Here is a 24923-nt window from a genome sequence, read left to right as displayed (position 1 = left end):
GAAGAAAATGTCCTGAAGAGGAACTGTGTCCAAATATATGAGAATTCAGTTCCCATTTCTCTAGATACACACATGTGGTTTTAATAGCTAATACAAAAGTCTTAACAGTGCCTGAAAAGCATTTTAGAAACATGTACTAAAGACCTATTATAAGTATTGCCAGGAAATATGAAAGAAGCATTCCTGCCTTCAAAGTCCTTATATTCTAGATGCAGTACCCTTATGCATATAAACATAAAAATATCTTGTCTTGTATACAGCTTCTTATTAAGGCTAATTAAATTAAGTAAATTTATCTTCTATATTGCATTTGTCATGGAAATAAATGGACTAAAGTTTATTATATACTCAAAACATTCTCCGAAGGGAATATGGGCTTTGCCAAAGTCATTCCAGTTGATTTGGTAGGATGCAATATGGGGGGAGAGTGTAAGGGCAGAGTTCTATTCCGTCCCAATTAATGTAATCCTGGCAATACTCTTTGCCACTTGGATTGAATAAATTAAAAACCTAATTCCTAATTATAAATAAGTATTTAATTAATTTGATTAATTTGAAATACTTGTGCTTATGCCACTGGATAGACACATAATGTAATGCAGAAAAAAAAATGAATCACACACATTTCTAGTCTATGCAAAATATATATATATAGTAAAAGAAAAAAAAAACTTTGGGAAGACCTAATGATCCACTGATCTTAAAGCTCAATCGTCCAAGACAATTCCAAAGGATTTATGATGAAAAATACTCTTTACCTCCAGAGGGAACTGATGGAGTCTGAGAGCAGATTAAAGTATAATTTTTTTCTCTTTTATTTCTCTTTATTTGGGGGGAGGGGGCAAATGGATAATATTGATGAGAGAGAAAGAGAAAACTCTTTCTTTCTCTCTCTCTGACTCTGGGAATGATCCATGAGATAAAGAACTTGAAGCTCCTTGAAGGAGAAAATCTCCTTGAACCCTGCCACAGTAAAGACCCTGGCCAAGGACAAACAGCTTAATTCTGTAACCTAGGTGGGGCTAGCTGAGTCCAGAGTTAGAGATATCAATACCATTAAATTGGAGAAACGCCCTATTCAATTGAAGATTTTCTATTCAATTCCTACTCTACCCACCAGTCTCATTTCAAGGGGGAGCAGGCCTTGGCTTGTAGCCAAAGACTTCCTTATACAAATGGCAATTTTAAACTCATTTCTTTGCAGAGATCCTAATATGCCATGCTATGCCAAGGAAATCTCTATCTGTTGGAATAATATTACCTTCTCTTTATCTCCCTCACCTATTTCCCTAATGAGACAATGTGTCTCTGTCAGGATTTTTCTGTCAATAATAGACCTCTTTTCAGTCTAGCTTTTTTGGGTTCATAAATTCCTTTAACTCCCTGACCACCAGGAACCTTAATCTCATCATTTGGTTCCCTGATCAAAGGAACCCCCAAAACCTAAACCTCATCAATATGAAAATGTTTTGCATAATTTCACATATATAATTGATATATTTCTTGCCTTCTCATTGAGGGGAAGGGCGGGAGGAAATAAGAGCATTTAAAACATTTTTTAAAAAATGTTTAAAATAAATAAATAAATACAATCAATGCAGCCATGAATTCAGACATGTGAACCCGTTTCACAGTGGAAGAGTTACAGTTCATAAGATTCCAGAAGTAGAGTCAATCCGTTGAGATTGCTCATGGACAGGGAGATGACCAAGGAAGTGTCTTTCCCCGTTCTCTCCTCCCTTTTCCTCTATTCTTTCCTCTTCTCTCTTTCTGTTTCTCTTTCTCTCTCTCCCCTCCCCCTACTGACCATGTCATCCAAGACAGTGCATGCAGCTGGGATTAGATAAATCTGTAGAGTGCTAAATAGGAAACAACAGAGCCAGCAAGTAGAAAGTCATTCTAAGAAGGCAGCTTAAGAAGGCAGAACATAACCCATTGTGGTAGAAAGAAATGACAAATAACTTTGCCAAGGAACTGACTTTTAATGCTCTGCAGATAGATCTACTAAGCTGGCACTTTATGTAGACTCTCCTAACAAACAAAAAGACTTCTAATAAACAGGAGTCATGAATTGACGCATATTTTCATTCTATGCATATTCTGCTGATATCACATGTATTTGAGCTGAGATTCCCTTTCTTTTCTTTTTTTTTTTGGTAATTACTATTCTTATAATACCTACCAATTTTTAAAAAAAGGCAATTTTATCTAATTTTAATAGGAAGCACACTAGTGGGGGCTCATGAGCTATAGTATTAGAAATCTAGTTTCTCAGGGTCACCCCTAAAACTTGAAATTGGTAATATTCAGTTGCCTTCTGGGGAAATAACCTGTAAATATAAAGGGAAGTTGAACAAGTAACCCTAGAGGACATGTTCAACACATGACTTTCTACTACTATGCTTATAACACTGCAAAATTGGATTTGTTTGATGGGGAAATACTGCCCAGAGATTCCCTATTCATGTCTGATCACTACGTCAAGAAGAGCATAGGCTCATTATTGGGAGTCCCACCAATGACCAGCTGACCTAATAGGAATACTCCACAATTACAGTATAAACCATCTTAATAAAACAGCAGAGTCTCTTCATTAGGATAGGAATAACCAGGGTGCATTGCTTCTTACCGAAGGAGGAGGCCTGATAAATCTTCACAGGAAGGGGCTTGTGGGCTCTAGGATGATGGACAAATGTTTGAAAGGATTAATTGGGGATTTTCTTTGACTCTAGGTCTACTATAAGAATGTAGTTCCAAGTGAGTTTGTTCATCTAGGAGTCATTGGCCCTTGTAATGACAGGACTTGGATTCTAACCAATCCAAAGCTGACAATCTTCTCCAGAGTCAGAATAGAACACAAAAGCTCCATCTAATAACTGAGAAACCATACCACAGGTCATTACAAATGCTACATAAGTATTCTCTTTGTTATTTAGATATCTTTTCATTACCATGATTGGTAACCAAGGCAAAACAACCAAGGCTTTGTTCCAAGAAATTCAGAAGAGCTGATATTAGGGGATAAGATTCCTTCCACACATGATTCTGGGATCCACCAAAACAACCCAAATTAACAGTAAGTGGCAAACCCACAATCAGAATTCAGGTCCTATGATAAGAAATTTAAAACACTTTTTCAACACTACATCACACTTACCGAGTTTAATAAAATTTGTACAATTGTATGGGCCATGAATAAAATGTCAGCTGATAAAAGATTTTAAACTATCTTCTGTTGTAGTTACTGTTTTAAACAAATTTGTTTAATTTAAAAATTTAGTAAAAGTTAGAGAAATTACAAAACATACTTGCAGTAAAGTGAGACCTAATAAAGTCATAGAAACAGCTTCGGAAATAGTGGAACTCTACAAGCCAAGCTTAAACAGGAAAACACCATGAGATGGCTTGATTTGAATAAGGAATATGTATTAAAATTTGTATTAAGAGACTCATCTAAGGATTCTACAGTTGGATTTCTTATCTTCATTAATTATATTTTCAAAGCACCCCATTTTTGCATTAAAAACATAACAATTAAAGTGAGAAAATATACTCTTCTTTCAGAACTATAGAATGAAAGGTATATAATATTGCATATAATATCAGAAAGGTTTGGTTGGTTGGTTTTGATGAATTATTGTTGTATTTATTTTTTATTTTTTATTCTTTGTTACAAGACATGTCTTGCTTTGGTAGAAATGGGGAAGGTATATATTCAGAAATATATAAATAAGAATGAATTTTTTAAAAAGAGCTATAAAATAAATCCTGAGGTCTAAAGATGAATGATTTTTAATGAGTATTGTGTGTGACAGTTCCAGTGCAAGACCCCCTTCTCAATGAACTAATCAGAGACATCATCAGATACAAAGAGAAACATTTATGTAATCCCTGCAGGGAGAGGCACAGACACACCTGGGAGCCATTCCAATTCCCACCATGTGCTCCTGGAACTTGATCAGCTTCCAACTTGTCCAGGGTTTCAAAGCAAAAGACACGAGCCATTGGATAGACTAAAAGGACATAACCATCCTTGTCCAATGTTCACCTATGCTGACTGCCTCCCACAGATGGTGTAACTTCCTGTATCTCCAGATTAGTGAGAAATACTTTACACAATCAGTCCCATTCAGTATGTAACAGTGAAGAGTCATTAAAAATGTTTCAGAAAGGATCAACTTTTTATAGGAGTAATACCTAAGCTACTCAACTGGTCCTTTAAGCTAGGTGGTAAAATAGAACACATAACCAGAAATTAGAGTTCTTGGGTTCTGACTCTTCCTCTTACTATGTGCTTTGGAACAAGTAACTATATCTCTTTATAGTTACCCTATCTATAAAATGAAAGGATTGTTTTAGAGGATATTTAAGGTTTCTTTTAGCTCTAACATTCTATCATCTGATAATTTTAAGATTTATGAATGAGGAAGTATACCCAAGTTAGGATGCTAAAATCCAGGATTGTGAAGACCTCATATTTTAGAATCAGCCCGAGTCAGGAATTCAGGTTAAGGGAAAATCTTCAATCTTTATTCTCAGTAGAGGTGAAGAAGGATCCGAGGTGAAGGGGGGCTCGCAATAACAATGTGAGCAGCTGCAGCAAGACACCAGCCAGCAATCTCTTTCCACTTCTCTCCCGGCCCCTCTGCCTCCACCCACCAAAATCATCATTTCCTATACAACACATCAGGACTTGCACAAAGAGTGGACGGGGGCCATTCTTTCTCCAAGCATATATATTAATAGAGTATGGTCCAATTACTATTTAGCCTCATGTGCTTAGGACCTCAGTGCATCAACTTGAGCTTCAGCCCATTCCACAGGATACTGAGGCAGAATAGTCAGCTATGGGCTCTGACTAATGGACTAAGCACAAAATACTTCTTACCTTAAGCTTCTATAGGTCAAACATGTTAAGTCTAGTGCACTGTCTTTCCAGCAGAAGTATACTGGTTAACTTCCAAAGTTAGAAAGAAAGATGCTCCTGGTCCTATAAGCCCAAATTTATTGCCAAATACAACTAACGAAATAAGTGCTATTATTATGTCCCCATTTTATAGATGAAAGAGCAGAAGCTGAGAGATGAATGACTAAGTGAAAAAGCATGTATTTAATTTATTAATTTTTATTAAAAAGCATTTATTTATTAGCACATACTGTACCAGATACTGTGTTAAGTGAAGGTGATACAAATGTAAAGAGAAATGATACCATAATGTAGGACCTTACATTCTAATAGAAGAGGGTAGCACATATAAGGGAGTGATGACTAAGAAAGGAAGTTTTATTTAGAGAATTACAGAAATGGTATGTAGGGTAATCAATTGTTATATCCTTTCTAAAAGGAATAATACTATTTATGTGATTACTATATCCAGAACAAAAAGAGAAAGGAGGAGGATGATTGGGGATTGTCAAAGTGGCTGAGAAATTATAGGCTCAGGTGTATATATAATATATATGTATATGTATGTATATAAAACAGTTGCTCCAAAAAATGAACAAAATGTACTAATTTCCCAAAAAATTGAGTTATGGACTTTAGAGGTCCAGGTCCAGTGTAATAGCCTAGGTGGGGAGTAGGACTATGGAGAGAGGTAGTACAGATATCAGGACCAAACTGCTTTGCACGTTTGGATACATGAATTATCGTCATGTAACTGTGTCTTGCTTTCACCATGATCATCTACCCTTCATGTAGATGCCCTGGCCACATATTCTCACTGTGGGGATGACTCACACACAACTCCCAGGAAGGTTACTCTTTCCACTGATTACTCAGTGTGTAGTTGGAAGAAACTAAATTACGTGTTTATAAAGGAAATGTCAATTTGAATGCCTTTGCTTTCAACTAAGTGTAACCAGTAAAAGAAAAACATATCTATTATCAGATGTTCATGGTTTAAAAAGAATACTGGCTAATAAAATACACAAAACCTGTGGGTAGTTAAGTAGGGACTCACAGTGATCCCGAGTATGTATAGGTGTATTTCCTGCCCCACTAGGGACTTAACTGGAACTGGCCAGTTGGACTACACAATTCTTTTCTTTCTTCTTTCCTTTCACTTCCCTCAGTTCACATAGAACCTTTGAAGGCTCTGCTCAAAGGAATGTAAATTTTGATTGCTTAAACCTCCCAAGAGGTTTATGGGATTTATGAACTAGGACCAGCAGTTTGATCAACAATAGGTCTCAGGTTAAAGCCCACTTGGTCATTGTTTGAGCCCTGATTGGCTCAGAGTGAATGTAAACAGCAATTGTTTCTCTTCCAAATTCCAAATTATTTTATTTTATTTTGACTAGGTAAAAAAGTCTATTCTTTCCCTCATTTCTTTCTTATCTAGCTACAATTACTGAATGGACAGTTGCCTCAGTTAAACTGAAACAAGTTAAAAGCCTTAGCTTATAAAGGCTAAGGTCTCCCTCCCATTGCATCCAAGGCCATGTCTAGTCATCCTGATCTATCTCTTGCCACTGGATCCAGATGTCTCTGGAGGGGAAAGTGAAACTGGGGACTTTGTACAGGCTTCCCTCATTAAATCCAATTCACTTGCATGTCATGGTATCACTTCCCAGATGTTATGTCCTTTTTGAGAAGGAAGGACAAATAACAATATCAATTACACAATAAATAACCATTCTTAGCCCTTTTAAAATAAACTAATTTAATACTCTGGCGTGTCAGGCTAACATTTTGAGGAAGGCTGACAGGAAGAAAAGTGATGGTGCAATGGCAGAGTCGTTTGTTCTATTATATTCCCCTAAAGATGACAATCTCTAGCCACTTACAGAAATTTCATTGATTATATTTCTCTACCATCTCACTCCCTAATTGCTCATCTGCATGGTCATAAATATGGGAGGAATTAGCTTAGTTGTTACTCTTACCATATCTTCAAATTCAAGACATCCTAGAGTCCAAGGGCAAATTGAGTCCTGCCACAATCCATTGGAAGTGCTGACTTCATCAAGTGGGCCCAAACTCTAAATTGAGTCCTCTTGCCTTTCACAGACCAATGCAGCAGTGTCCCACTGCTAACTTCCAGTTTATCCTCTCCAAGCTATGTCAAACAATTGTCAATATTATCTTCCTAAGACAGAATTCTGACTCTGTCAATTTCTTGCTTGTAAAAACTTCAAGTTCACATGCATGCATTTCTTCCTTAAAATATGCAATAGAACCTGGCTGAAGTTTTTTGTTTTTTGTTTTTCCTCTCCAGGTTTTCTCTTCTTCTAATTGGTGATGTGTGGGGCACTATCTTGCACAAAAACAGAGACTCTCAGAGTAAGAAAAAGCAAAAAGGAATTTATTATGATCTCTTGAGAATGGGCATCTTCATTCTCCAATTGAAAAATGGTCAAAGGATATGAACAGACAATTCTCAGATGAAGAAATTGAAACTATTTCTAGTCATATGAAAAGATGCTCCAAGTCATTATTAATGAGAGAAATGCAAATTAAGACAACTGAGATACCACTACACACCTGTCAGATTGGCTAAGATGACAGGAAAAAATAACAATGATTGTTGGAGGGGATGCGGGAAAACTGGGACATTGATGCATTGTTGGTGGAGTTGTGAATGAATCCAACCATTTTGGAGAGCAGTTTGGAACTATGCTCAAAAAGTTATCAAACTGTGTATACCCTTTGATCCAGCAGTGTTACTATTGGGCTTATATCCCAAAGAGATTATAAAGAAGGGAAAGGGACCTGTATGTGCACGAATGTTTGTGGCAGCCCTTTTTGTAGTGGCTAAAAACAGGAAACTGAATGGATGGCCATCAGTTGGAGAATGGCTGAATAAATTGTGGTATATGAATATTATGGAATATTATTGTTCTGTAAGAAATGACCAACAGGATGATTTCAGAAAGGCCTGGAAAGACTTACATGAACTGATGCATCACCTTTAAAAGTACTTACTTGCTAATTAAGAGGTTGTGGGAAATAGCAGGGAACAACACCTGCAACATTTAGCTATAGCTCTATTTGTTATTTAAAGTCTCAAGTCACAATTATAGTCTAAGGCTATATTCCTATGATAGTGTCTTTACTCAATTAATTCAACACAGTGAGATAGAGAGAAAATCCGCCAGAGATTTCAACCCTATAAAATCTCTCCATCCCAAGTAAGATCTACATGGCTCCCACACTATAGCAGTGTATGAAGTTTTTCCTGTCTTCAGTTGTCTCTTCAATTAGATTGTAAACTGGAAAACAGAAATCATGCTTAACTCTTCTTTATAACTTATATAGTTCCTAGCACAATTCTTTGCACATAACAAAGACCTTATTATTCAACTAAAAGGTGATTTTTTTATACATGCTAAGACCCAGTGAGCTAAATGACTGGTCCAAGATGATAGAAAATACAGCAAAACTGGGATTTGAAACCAGTTCTTTTGACCCTAAATCTAGGCTTCTTCTTATTACACCACATTACCCATATTAACTTGCTGACTGATCAAGATGAAATTTGCATCTCAAACATGGTATTGAAATCTTGCTAGGGCAACCATTTGTATCTCTTAGAAGAAAGAACTAGTATCACTTTTAGTTAGGAGCTCTAAAGGCAGCAGCAAAAGGTTAGATTCTGGACTCCAAAAGCAAAAAACTATCTACAATAAAATTCTTTCTAAAGCTTCCCAGGCCACACCTATGCCTCCAGGGGTATATTTATCAGCTCACTTCCAACTCTCCACCACCCAATATATAAGCATCAAAATAATCTCTTCCTAATTACCTACTTACAAAAGGACTTTCTCCCCTAGAGTACCAGAATGAGACAATTACAAGTAAATAGCTAGCCTTGAAATAGTGAGCAACTTGTGTATGTTGGGGCAGACAATAAAATAGAGATTGCGTCTGGAAGAAAACTGGCCAGGGGAGAGTAGGGGACAAGAATTGTCCTAAATAAATATCAATCCTATTCTAAGCATGACAGAACCATTAAATGTCCTTACGGAAAGAAATTTGAGGCCAGCGTTTTTTAACTGGGTTTTTGGGTTTTTTTTTTTTGGTCTCATGGAATCCCTTGATAGTTTTCAAAATGTTTTTAAATGCATTCCAAAGGGAACCAATTGCACTGAAATACAATTATCAAATAAAAATTTAAAAATTCATGTATCTGAGGTTAGGAACTTCTGATAATCCAATACCCTTGGAAAATGGCCACTATGAAACAGCATAGTTTTGTTCAGGATTAGCCAAGTTACACTGAGATTTCCCCTATCAGGTCAGCCTTCCAAAGCTCTGGATGTTGAGTAGGAAGGTGAAGGAGCTGCAGTAACAGGTCAGAAATTGGCCAGAGAGAAAGTAATGGGGTGAAGACCCCAGCAAAGAAGACTCCAGGTTCTCCATAGCTAAGCAGGTCAAAGTGAGGGGCACTAACAGAAGGCCTGAATTAAGGTTGGGAATTGGGAATTGGGAGGGCAAGAAGGGAGGATGACTGGCAGGATTATCTTGTCCTTAAATAGGCCCCTTTGTTGTCTTTAAGTGGGTCTTTACTGTAGTAAGTTTTTGCTGAATTCCTAGTAGAATTCCTTTCATAGACAAAATTATCATGACCACATCCAATCAGAAGGTGAAAATATCTATATTTACCCCTGAAGTTATTATTTTTCTATTATAAAAGAACCTACTGGTTCCCCACTTCTTTGTTAACTCCTTTAGAAATTTAGCCCACTTACTAAATGTCACAATGGTGAGTTCCTCTGATGAATCTTTCCCCTGGTTAATTACTAAAATCCCTTTTGGAACTTGGCCTGCTGCCCACAACCTAACAAAATCTTTGCTTCTTGATTTGGAGATGGTCTAAGCTTACAAATTCTTTTGAGACACCTTGCAACACCAAAACCTCAATATATTTTTGGGGTCTAACTCCTACATCCCATCAAAAGAATATGCACGGGGTTCAATTGGCTGGATAGGCCCACAGAGATAAAGAGATTTTCTGACAATCTAGTCCACATTTTCATTTTCAAAAGAAGAAACTGAGTTCCAAGAAGATTAATGATTAAATGTGTTATTTCCCTTATTCTCCTTGAGGTAAAGCATTATTTCATTTTTGTCTTTGCATCAAGTATTTAAATGCCTTGCTAGGTCATTGGGGGTAAATGAATGAGTAAATGATGAGTTTATATTTATATAACTCAGAATGATTACATATACCAATATTCTTATTTCTTATGAAGCAATAAAAAGCATCTACTAAAAACTTATGTTCCAAACAGTGTGCTAAGTCAGAAGAAAGCCAGGAGGGGGAAAAGGGAAGGGAGAATTCATAGAAACTTTATAGAAATCCAGGTGGGATTTGAACAAGGGGCAAAAGGGTTCCTAGGAATTGTTTGCTCCATACCCTCTGGTCCCTGGACACTTATCAGATAATTTTTCTTTTTATTACGATGTCTTATTTTCCCAACTAGATCGGTAGCCTCCTTAAGAAGAGACATGTTAATGACAAATGTTGGAGGGGATGTGGGAAAACTGAGACACTAATAAATTGTTGATGGAGTTAGAATCAAAGGGCTATCAAACTGTGCATACCTTTGATCCAGCAGTATGTCTACTGAATCCATATCCCAAAGAGGTCATAAAAAAGGAAAAGGACTAACATATGCAAAATTGTTTGTAGCAACACTTTTTGTAATGGTAAGGAACTGAAAACTGAATGGATGGATGCCCATCAGCTGGGGAATAAATAAATAATATGAATATTATTGTTCTATAAGAAATTATCAGCAGGATGATTTCAGAAAAGCCTGCAGAGATTTACATGAACTGATACTAAGTGAAGTGAGTAAAACCAAAAGAACACTCTACACAGTAACAACAAGATTATGGGATGATCAGCTGTGATGAATGTGGCTCTTTTCAACAAAGGTGATTCAAGCCAATTCTAATAGATATCACAAGATGGAGAGAGCCATCTCAATTCTGAAAGAAGATTGGGGGGACTAAATGTGGATTACAACATAGTCTTTTTTATCTTTTTTAGTTGTTGATCACTTGCTTTTTGTTTTCTTTTTTCTTTTTTTCCTTTTTGATTTTTCTTGTGCAACAGGCTAATTGTGGAAATATGTATTTCCACAGAAGAAAAAAAAGATATCTCTGTTTTATACATCTTTGTATTACCCACAAGTTGTGTCTGGCGATGTGCCTTATAGGGGTTCAACTTTTTAATCAGTTGAGTGACTGCCTTTAAAAAATATATTTCAGTGGATTTCTTCAACAAAGACAAGATCTAACTTAGTTTCAATTGATCAAGGATGGACAGAAGCAGCTACACCCAAAGAAAGAACACTAGGAAATGAATGTAAACTGCTTGCATTTTTGTTCTTCTTCCCAGGTTATTTATACCTTCTAAATCCAATTCTCCCTGAGCAACAAGAAAACTGTTTGGTTCTGCACACATATATTGTATCCAAGATCTACTGTAACCTATCTAACATGTATAGGACTGCTTGCCATCTTGGGGAGAAGGTGGAGGGAGGGAGGGGAAAAATCGGAACAGAAGTGAGTGCAAGGGATAATGTTGTAAAAAAATTACCCTAGCATAGGTTCTGTCAATAAAAAGTTATTTAATTAAAAAAAAATTTTTTTTTAAATGTATATATTTCAGGGGTAGCTATGTGACACAGTGAATAGAGCACCAGTCCTGAAAACAGGAGGACCTGAGTTTAAATCTGACCTCAGACACTTCCTAGCTATGTGACCCTGGGCAAGTCAGTTAACCCCAATTGCCTCAGCAAAAAAACAAACAAACATCTTTCATTCAAGCTAGGACAATTCTATCAACATCATCTTCTAGAAACACTTTATAAGGGTAGTCTCTGGGGAGCAATGATAAAGTTAACAGCAAACATTTTTAAAATGTCAATATAGTACTAATAGGAAGTATGGGATCAATAAATAACTCAAAGTTCATTCATCTAGTATTTGGGGGAAGCACAGTGTGCTTCCCAAACTGTGCTAAGACACTGAGAGTTAAAATTTAAACCCTGACCCTTACGTTGTCATTATCAGTAACACTGAACCAGTGATCACACTTTAAAATTACTCTGAATTGCAAGAAACAGCTTTTAACAGCCACTTTAAAGGTGATTTTGTAAAAATCCAGAGTGTACAAATCTAACGCAATCTACAAATTTATGAAGTGGCTACTATTTGTCAGGCACTGTGCTAAGTAATAGGATATAATTACAAAGAATGAAATAATTTCTACTTATGAAGAGTTTATGATCTAATGGAGGAGGGGAAGAAGACAAGTACACATAAAAACATTTATAGCTTAAGTATAAAGTTAATAAGTACAATGTATATTAAAAAGTAGTTAAAATTCAATGACATTTGAGAAATAGTAATTGGTCTGATCATGAAAGACTTTATAAAGAAGACAATGTTTAATGTTTAAGTACTCTTTGAGGTAGAGAGGGAAGAGGAGAAGAGAGTGCATTCCAGGCACCAAGAATGGCCAGTCCAAGCAAGAAGGCCTATTTGGCTAGATCACAGAACATAGGAAATGTAGTTATATTCAATGAGGCTGAAAAAATAATGGGGAAAGGTAGTTTAGGACTTTAAAAGTTAAACAGGGTTTACCTAGAGGCAATAAGAAGTCACTGGACCTGAATAAAGGAATGACATGGTCAGATCTGTGCTTAAGGAAAAATCACATTGGCACCAGTTTATGGGACTGATTGAAAAAAGGAGATATAAGTAGTGAAAGCAATTAGAGAGGTCATTGCAATTATGTGGGTGAGATGATAAAGATCTGAATTACATGGTAGTAGCTATGTGTATAGCGCAAAGGGGAAGTGTTGCAAACATACAAATGACGAGAAATTGGATATATGCAGTGAGGAAGAGTGAAGAAAGCACATTGCTAAGATTTTGAACCTGAGATATTGAAAGGTGGTACATTTGAGAAAATAAGGCAAGCAGAGGACTTAGAGGGGAAGAGAATTAGTTCAGTTTTGGTTAGGCTGAATTTGAGATTTCTGTGTCATCCACTTTGAAATTTCCAAAAGGCAATTTGCAATTTGAAATCAATGCTCAGAAGACTGCGATTGGAGCTGGATATAGAGATCAGCGAGTCATCTGCCTAAAGATGAAACTTAAAACTTAAAGTCATGGAATCTGATGATGTTACCAAAAGAGACATAATAGAGGGAGAAGATAGAAGCACCCACAGTTAGAGAAAATGGATGATAAGTTTGCAAAGGAGGCTACTAAGAATGAGTAAACAGTTAGGAAGTAAAGTAGGAGGACTGTTATTACCAAAACTTGAAGAGGGTGATCAGCAGTATCAAATGAAGCAGACAGTAGAAACAGATTAGGATTGAAAAAAGATTACAGGATTTGACAATTCTGATGTAGTATATACACTGAACTCACTCTTCTAACCCCAATAACATTGGCAAATTACATCCCCTGAAGGTGTTACCCTTTATTAGAGAACTCCTTTCAGGATTTTAGTCGAACCTGATTAGACAGCTGGTTTCTAGTACTATAGTTCATGAAACCTTATTTATCAGTGGAGATCATTTAATCAACCAATTAACTTTTAGGAAAAAGTATAAACCAAAATGATATATAGTAAGAAAAGTTGTCATGAACTATCCACACAAAAGACATGATATTCTACAAATATATATTGTTGTTGCTGTTGTTTAGTCATGTATGTGATCTGTTGGGGTTTTCTAGGCAGAGATACTGGAGTGATTTTCCATTTCCCTTTCCAGCTCATTTGACAGATGAAGAAACTGAAAGAAATAGGGGTTAAGTGACTTGCCCAGGGTCACAAAGCTAGTAAGTGTCTGAGGCTGGATTTAAACTCAAGTCTTCCTGACTCCAGACTCAGTATCCTACCCATTGTACCACTTAGCTATTCTATGTAGATATAGAGTCCATGAAAAATGGGCTCAGAGATATCAGATGGCAAAGAAATAACTCACAGTTCCCAGAAATATATTTGCTGGAATCCTACACATGTTTCTCTTAAGTGTGGTAAAACTTTCCATCATTCTCTTTATAGAATATAAACGCTGATGTTCCTCTGCATTATCTAGACTGTCTTCAATTTCTGAAGCTAAGATTGCTTGCACTCATTACAATTACTGAAATGCATCTAAAAAGCAGATAAAAATCCAAATCCTCCCACCTTCCAAAATACAAAAGGTCATCCTATCATCAAGGGAATGGGACAAGGAGACAGAGGCTTCCTTCTTCCTCTCCCAAGCAATTGTCTCTCAAGGACTTGGCTGGAACCGCTCTTTCTCTCCACTTAAATATTGGGCTCTCAAACTTTCTCAAAAAAAAAAAAAGATTAATTTTTTTTCTCCCTCCCAACTACACACACACACACATATTAAAAAGAAAAAGAAAATCCTTGTAACAGATATGCATAGCCATGACTTTCTATATTATGCCCAATACACAGGGCATGATAAGGCATATATTAGTTTAATGCTCTTAATTGACTGATTCAATAGATCTGTTCTCATCAGATAAAGTACCAAGGGTAGAGAATTTTGTTCTTTCCTCTAAATGGGAGAAGAGTGATTAACTGAATCACCAACCCTTTCTCCCAACCCTTATAAAGAAGATCAATGACAATTTTTGAAAGAACAGTTTTAATTGAATGACAAGATAAGAAACCAGAGTAAGAGGAGAGAAAATGGAAGCACAGAATGTAGGCAGCAACAGCTAAAAGAAATTAAAGGGTCTAATGAAGATTTGTAAATACTTCTCTTGGGAGGCTATACTTATTCCAATAATTCTTTCTTTCATGTTTAATGAATTAAATATCAGTGTGCCAAGCACAGGGGTCTATATTGGGATATAAAGACAAAAAATGACATATATCCTGCCCTCAAGGATACTTCTAAAAAGAAGTATCTCCCTTATTGGGAGAAAACAAGAAGTATCTAGAAAAATATAAATACAGTTATCCCTCCTACATCACTGGGGTTAGAGACTCTCTCAGTCTTGACAATCTGCCTAGAATTTTTTGGCTCTCCCTTTGTATTAGAGAATCTGATAGGTTTATGGATTTCCTTCTCTTTTTTCTTCATATTATACAATACTATACATATATTTTATGCATTTCTTAGTTTCCAAACTTTTTTTTTATTGCCTTTATGTGTTGTCTGTGATACTGACCCATGACATATTGAAACCCAAATGTGGAAGGAATAACTGTAAATACATACAAAGTTATGGTGAGGAGGAAGGAGGGCATCAGCAACTAGGGAAATCACTATAAGCTCTGTAAAAGAGGTTTCACTTGAGCTAAGCCTTGAAGGATACTAGGGATTCTACAAGGCAGAAGTGAAAAGAGAAAAATTCCATAAACAGAGACATCCGCAGAAAGGCAGAGAGATAGAAGATGGAATGATTAGTTTGAGCATATCTCTTCCCTGCTCAAGAAACACACAAGGAACAATAAGCAGACTAATTTGTTTGGAATGTAGAATGTGTAAAAGAGCAGTGAACATTAAGCCTGAAAACATAGTCAGTCTAAAGCCAAGTTATGAAGACTTTAAATGCCAAGCAGATGAATGTGTATTTGACTCTAGGGTTGAGAAGGAACCACTAAAGCTTTTTGAGGAGGAAAGTGACATGGTTGCACATTTGCTTTAAGAAGACTGATTTGATGGCATTAGGCAAGATGGAGTAGAGAAAGAGAGAGGTAGGATGGGGTAGAAAGAAGAAACTGGGAGACCAGTTACAAAGCTTCCAGTAAGAGATTAACAGGAGCCTAGACTAAGTTGGCATCTTTGGGAGAGAAAAGACAGAAACAATTGTTATGGAGGTAGAATAGGTAAGAGAATCAGAGAGAAGGAAGGTCACCAAAATTTAAGGAGAAAATGTTTTCAAGAAGGGAGTGAATAACAATGTTAAATGTTTTCAAAAAGAATGAGAATTGAGAAAAGGAAATCAGATTTGGCAATTAAGAGAGCTTTGGTAACCTTGGAGAAAGCAGTTTCAAGTTGGGTGTTGGGAAGCCAGTTTGCAAAGGGTTCCAAAATGAGTAGGAGTTTAGACAGTAGAGGCAATGAGTGTAGATGGCTTTTTCTACGAGTCTGCTAGTGAAAGAGAGTCTAAAAGAGTGAAGCAAATCTAGGCATGTTTGTGAGCATCACAGGAGATAAAGATTGATTAGCAATAAGAGAAAAAGATTAAATAAAGAAAAAGCCAAACTCCCAGAAGATGAAATGATCAAAAAATGAGAGCTGAAATGAACCACAGAGACCATCTAGTACAACATGATTTTATAGGTGATGTAAATAAGGGTTAGAAAGTTTAATGAGTTGCTCAAGGTTATACTTAAATGACAGTACCAAGATCTGAATGCAGGTAAGTAGACTAGCATTGACAAGAAGAGTCATTCCCTTTCTGCCATCAAAACAAAGCAGGAAAGAAGGAGTTTACTGAGGGATCTTTGGTATGTTCAGTAAAATATAGAGCAAGGTATTCTGCTGAGAGAGAAGAGAAGCTTGAGAAGAATGCTTTGAACATATGCTATGCAAAAAAAAAAAAAAAAAAAATACTGGTGTGAAGCAATGAGGACCCATTAAGATGAAAAAGTTGAACTATATAGTCAAAATTTTGAAGGGAGAAAAGTTAAGATCAAAACAAGATGCTCTGGGAAACATGGGTAGAACACCGGGCAGATGCAGCAAGTGGAGAGGAGTTTAGGCACAAAAGCACAAAGAGAAATGGAAAGGAGTTTTTATGTCATGATAGAAGAATTTCAATTATAGAGTCAGAACAATTGAAAATGATAATAAGATTAAGGGTATGACTGTTCCTGATGAAATTGGAATGAAGGTATAGATCCTAAGAATTGAAGTTGGTAATCTGGGAAGTGGCAATTGAAGGAAATAACAACTTGTAAAATAAAATCCTTGATTATGGGGGCAGGAGTTGGAGTAAAGAAGACTGTGAACAAAGTACTAAACTAGCAAAGAAAGAACAGAACCTTCAGTGCAGAAGAAATAGTCACCAGCATCTCTAAAGGATCTTAATAGTACTTCAAAGGGAGATTGCTGAATGATAGTGGTAGAGAAAAGGCCTAGAAGGCAATTAGGTGATACATTAAAAATAGAATGCTAGACCTGGATTCAGCAAGATCTGAGTTCAAATTCAGCTTCACCATACTTAAGACTTCATGACTGACCAAACCACTTAATCTATCTTAGGGTTGTTGTGAGAATATACTATTTTTAAAGCACTCTGTAAATTTTAAAGCATTATATAAGTGCTGTTGTTGATGCACCAGGGAGAAATAAGATGCAAACCCATTCTTCTTCTTAGCTCAGAGTGTCATAAAGGCATGAGTACATTCAATCCTGGAAAAGGTATCTGAGGATACAGTGTATTCTGGAGAAGATGAAATGAGAGAGGGACTCAGGTCTCTTTGATTTCAAGAAGGAAAAGGTCTACTATGAGTGGTGATTTGTTGAGGCAGTTTGAGTGGTATAGTGGATAGAGCATCATCTCTGGAGTCAGGAACAGTTCAAATTTGACCTCAGGCAAGTCACTTAACTCAGATAGCCTCAAATGAAAGGCAGTTTGAGAATGGGTCTTCCATAGGGGACAAAGAAGGGAGGAAATGGACAGGGAGATAAGTAGATGTAAGGAATGGTAGGTAGCACAGGAAGTAAACTCCCTATTCATCAGAAGAATCACAGGAATTCAAAGTAATGGCCCACCCTTCTCAGGAGCAAAGATAATGATAATGATGATGTGATAGATAATGGCATCAAAAGCAAGGGTCTAAAAGTGAGCCTGATTGTAGAGCTGAGGTTATAGCAAATTTATTTATAATCCAATTATCAGTCAAGGCAGTTCTGCTGCCTTTGACACTCTTCAAAAATCCTTTCAAAGGTTATATAAAATAATTAGTCTCATCAATTTATATATATATATAAAAATGTATATATATATATATTTTTTTTTTACCAAAAATTTTTTTTTACCATAAATTTTTTTTTTACCAAAAATTATTAACTGTTTTTGACCAAAAGTCATTTATTATTAGATTAGTCACCTTACTGCAAAATGACCGACATTATCTGACTTGGATACAAATGACTTTTGGCTATAAATACATACATATACACACACAATCTGCCCTCAAAGTCACTTTTCTGGGCTTCAGGTTCTTCATCAGTCAAATGAAAAGGACTTTAATTAGATAACCTACAAGTTCTGTACAATCTTTTAAAGCTTCAATCCTGTGATCGTTAGAGGTATACCTCACCCCACCAAAAATATGCCACAGATTGTGAGAGAATCAGAGAATTTAGAAAAAGAAGAAATAGCAGTGATCTATTCTCACTACTTCATTTTACATAGATGGAAATAGAGGCCCAGAGAAAAGTGAATTGCTCAAGATCACAAGTTAGTAACAGAACCAATACAACTGGTTTACTAATTTCAATGTTTTTCCTATTGTACCCCTGCAATGCTGCTGTATGTTCCTTTACTAGATCAAATATGGATAATTTTATCCTATGATATATCCTTTTTACAAATCTTAGCACTTTTACCATTTGCTAGATAATCTCTGAGAACTGATGACTGAAAGAATTCATCACCTGGTTAGCAACTTTCTGATGATGAAGCCCCTTCAAATGTAGCAGTCTAGTGTTCAAAAACCACACACAGTTAGGAGTGTGCTAGTTAATGTTCTAAAAAAAAAAAAAAGTATGTGCAATATACTTTAAGTCTAGACAACAAAATAATAAAGCAAGCCCTGGTTGGTAGCATTTATTGATTTCTGAGGTGTAAATGCTCAAGTTGAAAATTTAACATTTCCTCATGAAAGCCAACATGAGTTGGCTTTAATATACTCCTGATACACTCCTTCACCATAACCAAAATTGAAGCTTTTCTTGTAGCTTGAACCACAGCAAAATTTAGGGCCCCAAGAAACCAACTTCTGATGTCACATTAGTTACCCCACCAAAAAGTTCTGCTAATTGAACCAGGGATGTTTACAGTGATATGCAGGATCTGTTTTGAGAAAGAATATATTCCTGAATACTATTTCAATACTATCAATATAAGGCAAAATCCTGACTCTGCATGTAGATTCATCTATTCAGAAACTGCCAAATAAGCAGATAAAGGAAGGAAGATGTGAAAAGTCTGACTGTCAGATGAACCATATAGACCACCTTAAGAGAGGCTTCTAAGGACCTCCCAAATATTTCATTCAATATACAAAATGCCAAATTCAGCTCTTGCTAAAAACCAGTAGTTGAACTGGCTAGGTAGAATTATTTTACAAGCTGTGAGAAGAGGCTTTTCTGAATTTTTTTAGCTGGAAAAGCAAAATTTTTTAGTTCTACCACTGCTAGGAATTAGGAAGGAAGCATCTGGGTTTTCCTGATACAGAAGTATTCTAGACATGGAGTTAGATGATCAGGGATGGATTTTGTGATTTAACACTAATTAGATAATTAGATAATTAGATAAGCAATGACTTACCAGTAATAGCATCTACAAAATGGAGATCATTTTTTCCTCTGTCCACATTGTAAGTTATTGTATGAAGAAAAATATCTGAAACCATTGTGAAGTGATAAGTATAAATTAACTTTAATTATTAAAAACTTGCAGAAAAAACTAAACTCCTAGTTCCTACTTAAATAGAGAGAAGGGTACTTAATATGGTTGGATTCAGTGAAACGTGATGCAAAGAAAAATAGCTTGGGGCTCTTAGACTAATGTGGGGTGGAAAGTATATGTTCCTTTCATTCCCATTTACTCTGCAAAAGTCAAGGATTCTTCACACTTGTTGCTCAGCTTAAGGTCTCTTCTTCAGAGAATATGGAAAATAAGCATGAAAATGATGATTGCTGCTTTAATATCCACTAGAGTGAGCAGCTGGGAAAGTAACACAAAAGACAGGTCAGTTTGGCCTGTAGGAATCAGAGATAAGATGGCAGGCTGTCCTTGTTCCTGAAAGCTAGAATTTTCAATAGGCATCAAAAACCCAAAACAGAATGAATTATCTGAGTACTGAGGAGGAAGAAAACTATATACATATTGGAGTATTCAATGATAACATCTACACAGTTATAATCATTACAAAGAGCCCTTTCTTTGAACGTGTTTGGACAGAAGTGTACATTCATGCTGTATGTTTTCTATTAAAGAGATATACAATATATCACACTATATACAAGAAACATGTATAATTTAGAGTCCAACTAAATGTGGAGTATAGTGAAATGTTTCATCCATTCACCAATTTTTTTTATTAAAACATCTACACTATATGTACGACAGCATAGTAGATACAAACATTAGAAGATATATAAGAATTACAAACATTAATAAGGTTTGGCACTTGCCCATTAGGAGCTTAGAATCTAATAGGGAAGATAAAATATATACACAGAGTGTGGCTAAGTGTACAGAAAAGGAACAAAACACATATTAAGACTAAGAGTTTAGTGCATACCCTTTGATCCAGCAGTGTTACTATTGGGCTTATATCCCAAAGAGATTATAAAGAAGGGAAAGGGACCTGTATGTGCATGAATGTTTGTGGTAGCCCTTTTTGTAGTGGCTAGAAACTGGAAACTGAATGGATGCCCATCAGTTGGAGAATGGCTGAATAAATTGTGGTATATGAATATTATGGAATATTACTGTTCTGTAAGAAATGACCAACAGGATGATTTCAGAAAGGCCTGGAGAGATTTACACGAACTGATGCTGAGTGAAATGAGCAGGACCAGGAGATCATTATATACTTCAACAACAATACTATATGATGACCAGTTCTGATGGACCAGGCCATCCTCAGCAACGAGATCAACCAAATCATTTCCAATGGAGCAGTAATGAACTGAACCAGCTACGCCCAGAGAAAGAACTCTGGGAGATGACTAAAAACCATTACATTGAATTCCCAATCCCTATATTTATGCCCACCTGCATTTTTGATTTCCTTCACAAGCTAATTGTACAATATTTCAAAGTCTGATTCTTTTTGTACAGCAAAATAACGTTTTGGCCATGTATACTTATTGTGTATCTAATTTATATTTTAATGTATTTAACATCTACTGGTCATCCTGCTATCTAGGGGAGGGGGTGGAGGGGGGATAAGAGGTGAAAAATCGGAACAAGAGGTTTGGCAATTGTTAATGCTGTAAAGTTACCCATGCATATAACCTGTAAATAAAAGGCTATTAAATAAAAAATAAAAAAAAATTAAATTAAATTTAAAAAAAAAAGACTAAGAGTTTAGAGTGGTTCTGGGAGTTAAGTAATCTTTTGTAATGATTCAGTTCAGATTTGTCTTGAGAAAATTGCATAGGTAGTCTTACTATATGACACCAATGTCATATTATAGCAATGTGGATTGCTTTTGTATGAAAAAAAATGTTTGGGAAATATAGTGTAGTAAAAAAGGAATATTAGTTTCTAGACCAGTTGGTCTCTCCAGATTGGAACTGGCTAAGGTAATAATAAACATCAATTTCTAACAAGAAAGCAACTACCCCAGTATGCAAATGAGCTGTTGTCCTCAGATTAGTAATAACATTCAGAAAAAAAAAACTGGACTAATGCTGGACCATAATGACGGTGAGCAAATTCACTAGTTTCATGCTTTCTCAAAACAAAGTTTAGGCTCATACTTGGCTAAAGAAAGTCTCATCAGAAGCTTAATCAGGTCAGTCTTTTGCCAACCAAATTTCAATATGAATATTTTCCTGAAAGGTATAGATAGGCTCCAGAGGAGCTCCCTGAAACCAAGGGCCTCTACAAAGGTTTTTCAGAAACAGAAGACTTGGCACTAGTTTTCATAAGATAAGAAAGATACAGCATCACCTTGTGCTATAATCTAAACCTCAGAGAAGGAAACGATGAGGATGAGGAGACCTCAGATTCTATAATTTCTTTGTAAGTTACATGCTTTCTGTATTACAATGATATCATTTGAACTGATTTAACTAATGAGATCATTCACTCATTCAGCAAACATCAGCATAAGAACAATGGAAGATACAGTAACATGATACATACATGTCAAAATACATTCAATTGCCTTCCAAATATAGTATAAATATATTTCTAAAAAGGGACCCTTTTAACAGTTTATGCAGTCCTTTGACACTATAGGCCAATAGAATTACCAAAACTTTGTTAGTTATTTATTTAAAATAATTCTCAATATTAATGTGGAATTGTACTGAATCAGTAGCCATTCTATTTTCTTAATGTTTTTGTATGACATTTGACAGGCAATGGAAATTCTGCAATATTAAGGGGCATCTGCAACAAAAAGAGGTATCAGAGGTAAATTTGGACACATTAGTAAGTTAGTTAAGGCTCAGTAAGGCTAACTAATTACTACTAATTAGTTAAGTAAGTTAGTAAGGTTCACTAATCTCTCCATGAGTATCGCATAAGTAGCAAAGACAATGGTTCAATTCCTGGTCCTTTGATTCCAATCTAGTGTTTGCATCTCATTGATTTATTAATTGATAGTGATGATAAAGATTTTAGTCAAGTATCAGACAATGTTAATGATGTTAATGATGATAGTAGCTGACTTGCATAGCCTTAAGCTTTGCAAAACATTTTTACATACATTACCTCCTCGGATCATGTACCCCATGTAAAAAATCTTAAAAGAATTTCAAGTTCCCGTCCCTTCTGGGATATTTTTCAGATCAGAATGATGTGATGAAAGTCATCAAACTGTGTCGCTGGATAACAGCACAAGATTTAGATTAAGAAACCCTAAACCAATTCCTGCTTCTTTTTGTTAACATTTGTGTGGCCTTCTGCAAATAAGTTCAGCTCTCTAGGCCTCAGTTTCCTGCTTTATAAATTAAATGTTGGACTGAGCATTTTAGAATGTCTTCCCATTTTAAATTCTTAATGGGTTGATAGGAGTCTGATCTAACCACGGCCATAAATCAGTGAGTAATTTGGCTTAGATCCCTAAATATCACCTAAACAACAAACAGGAGAACTCTATTTAGCTGGAGTTATCAGTGGTCATTAGTGTCAAAGATAGATATCCTAGTGTCCATTTAGCACCCCAAGAGCAAGTCATTTCCCTACTCTGAGTCTAGACTAGTTCTTTTTTGGCAGGCAGGAGAGGATGGGTTGGAAGGAAGGGTCCGGGGTCAGGACCTGCTAGTTGTGATGACTATTCCTTAGATAATGTCTACTGGATGAGCTCCAGATGGGAAGCTATTGATGCTATTTGTGACTCTCCAGCACCAAACAAGTTTGCAATTCACCACCTGGCCTACAACACCATGCCAGAGGGACTGGAAATTCTGAGGCCGGTTCGTTGTTCCTTGGCCGACCATGCACTCCTCTCCACTGTGTGGTTCGGTCCGTTCCACATCTCCCAGAAGGTCCTACCGCAAATTTCCAAGTCTGTTGCTCAGAAAGGTTCTGATGGAAGGATACCCAAACCGAACTCAAGGAAGCTGGCGGGGTCCCGAACTTGGAATTCTAAGCTTTCAGTTGATTCAATGAGAAGGTTAGCCTCTCAAAGCGGGAAGGAGGAGTGAGAGAACGAAACAAGTGAGAAAAGAGGAAGGATGGAAGTGTATGTGTAGAAGAGAAGCGCAGTGGGAGCGAAGACTTGTCTTGAAGCCTGGCGTACCGTTCCCTAGACGCCAAAAAGCGCTGCGGGGAATTTGGAGAGGAATGGGCTGCATTTCTTTCCGTCGCCCCCCTTCGCTCCAGTTTCCCACCCCCTCCTCCCTGAATGCAAAGCTCTAAGTTGGTCGGGCAGGACTGACCAAGGAAGACACTGCGCCTGACCACACCCCCAGCAGTGCCTCCCCTGGCTACTGGCATCCTTACACTGGCACTCATAGCGGTGGCGTTGGATCTGAGTGAAAAGAGGGGCATGGTTCCCTGTCCCGCTAGAGAGGGCCCTTCCTCTCCACCCGCGCCCAGCCCCGCAACCTTACCTCTAGCAACTGCACATAGCTCGCGGGGAACCAACCACGGAGTCCGTCCTCTTTCTGCCCTTCCCACCAGCCCCCGTCCGGCACTTGGAGCACCGTGAGCACTTCTCCGGCGTCAAAGCGCAAGCCCTGGCGGTGCCGCTCCCCAGTGAAGGGGTACAACGTCTGGCAACGGGAGCCGGACATGGCCCTGCTGCCGGGGCTCACAGTGCAGGCTGCATCGCTCCCAGCCCCGGGGAGTGAGCGACAGGGCAGGGCAGCCTAGCTAGAGCGCTGGGCGAGGGGCTTTATCCGGAGCCTCGGGCTGACAGCCGCGGGCTCTGAGAACGCCGGGGTCCCAGGCTCCACAGGTTTCCCCCGTCTCCCGGTGCCGGCTGCAGAGGCTGTCTGTTTCGGGCTCGCCGCCTCGCTGGGCGTTGGGTCTGCCTCCGAGGACCGGGAAGGGAAGGGAGGGAAGAACAAGAGGTGGGAGAAGAGATGAGGACTCCGGCGGGGAGCTGGAGCTGCAGCTGGGTAGCAGCGCTCGATGACGCCCCCAGGCTGGGCTGTCTCTGAGCTCACAGCTTCGAGCTCCCCGCTTCCATCGAGGAGAGGCGGGGCCGAACGGGAGGAACTAGAGCTGCTTCGGGGCTTGGGCTCCTAGCGAACTTCCCAAGGACCTGGAAGCCGGGCTGGAGCGCAGCGCGGCCTTAGCCGGGGCTTCCCTGCCGCGCGGAAATACGCAGCTCTCCCGAGAGGTGTGTCCCAAACTGCCCGGGAGAGCTGGGGCTGTTCCTGAGGCCCTGCGGAGGATCACGGTCTGAGCAGGGGCCGAGAGAGAAGGGGGACCGAGCGCACCCAGAGTCGGCACACAAGTCAGGCGAGGGCGGTGACTCCGAGATGTGGAAACGCTGAACAAGGGTGCCGCTAGGCCATTGTCCCATTTCGGGGAACGGGGACAATGGGAACAATTTTTT

At 37.7% G+C, this 24923-nt stretch overlaps 1 protein-coding gene across 2 annotated transcripts in view; it reads right to left on the bottom strand.

Annotated features, from left to right (window-relative positions):
* GAS7 (growth arrest specific 7) overlaps nucleotides 1–24714 on the bottom strand; it is a 254090-nt gene extending 229376 nt beyond the window's left edge. For both annotated transcript variants that reach the window (XM_031965541.1, XM_023495718.2), the window contains exon 1: nucleotides 23971–24714. In XM_031965541.1, coding sequence (XP_031821401.1) covers nucleotides 23971–24153 — 183 coding nt within the window. In that variant the 5' untranslated portion in view covers nucleotides 24154–24714. The remainder of the gene's footprint in view (nucleotides 1–23970) is intronic.
* Nucleotides 24715–24923: the final 209 nt, after the last annotated feature.

This window comes from Sarcophilus harrisii, chromosome 4, assembly GCF_902635505.1.
Source record: "Sarcophilus harrisii chromosome 4, mSarHar1.11, whole genome shotgun sequence".
Lineage (NCBI taxonomy): Eukaryota > Metazoa > Chordata > Mammalia > Dasyuromorphia > Dasyuridae > Sarcophilus > Sarcophilus harrisii.
Note: the sequence above shows the minus strand (reverse complement) of the source record. Positions and strands in the feature narration are given on the sequence as shown.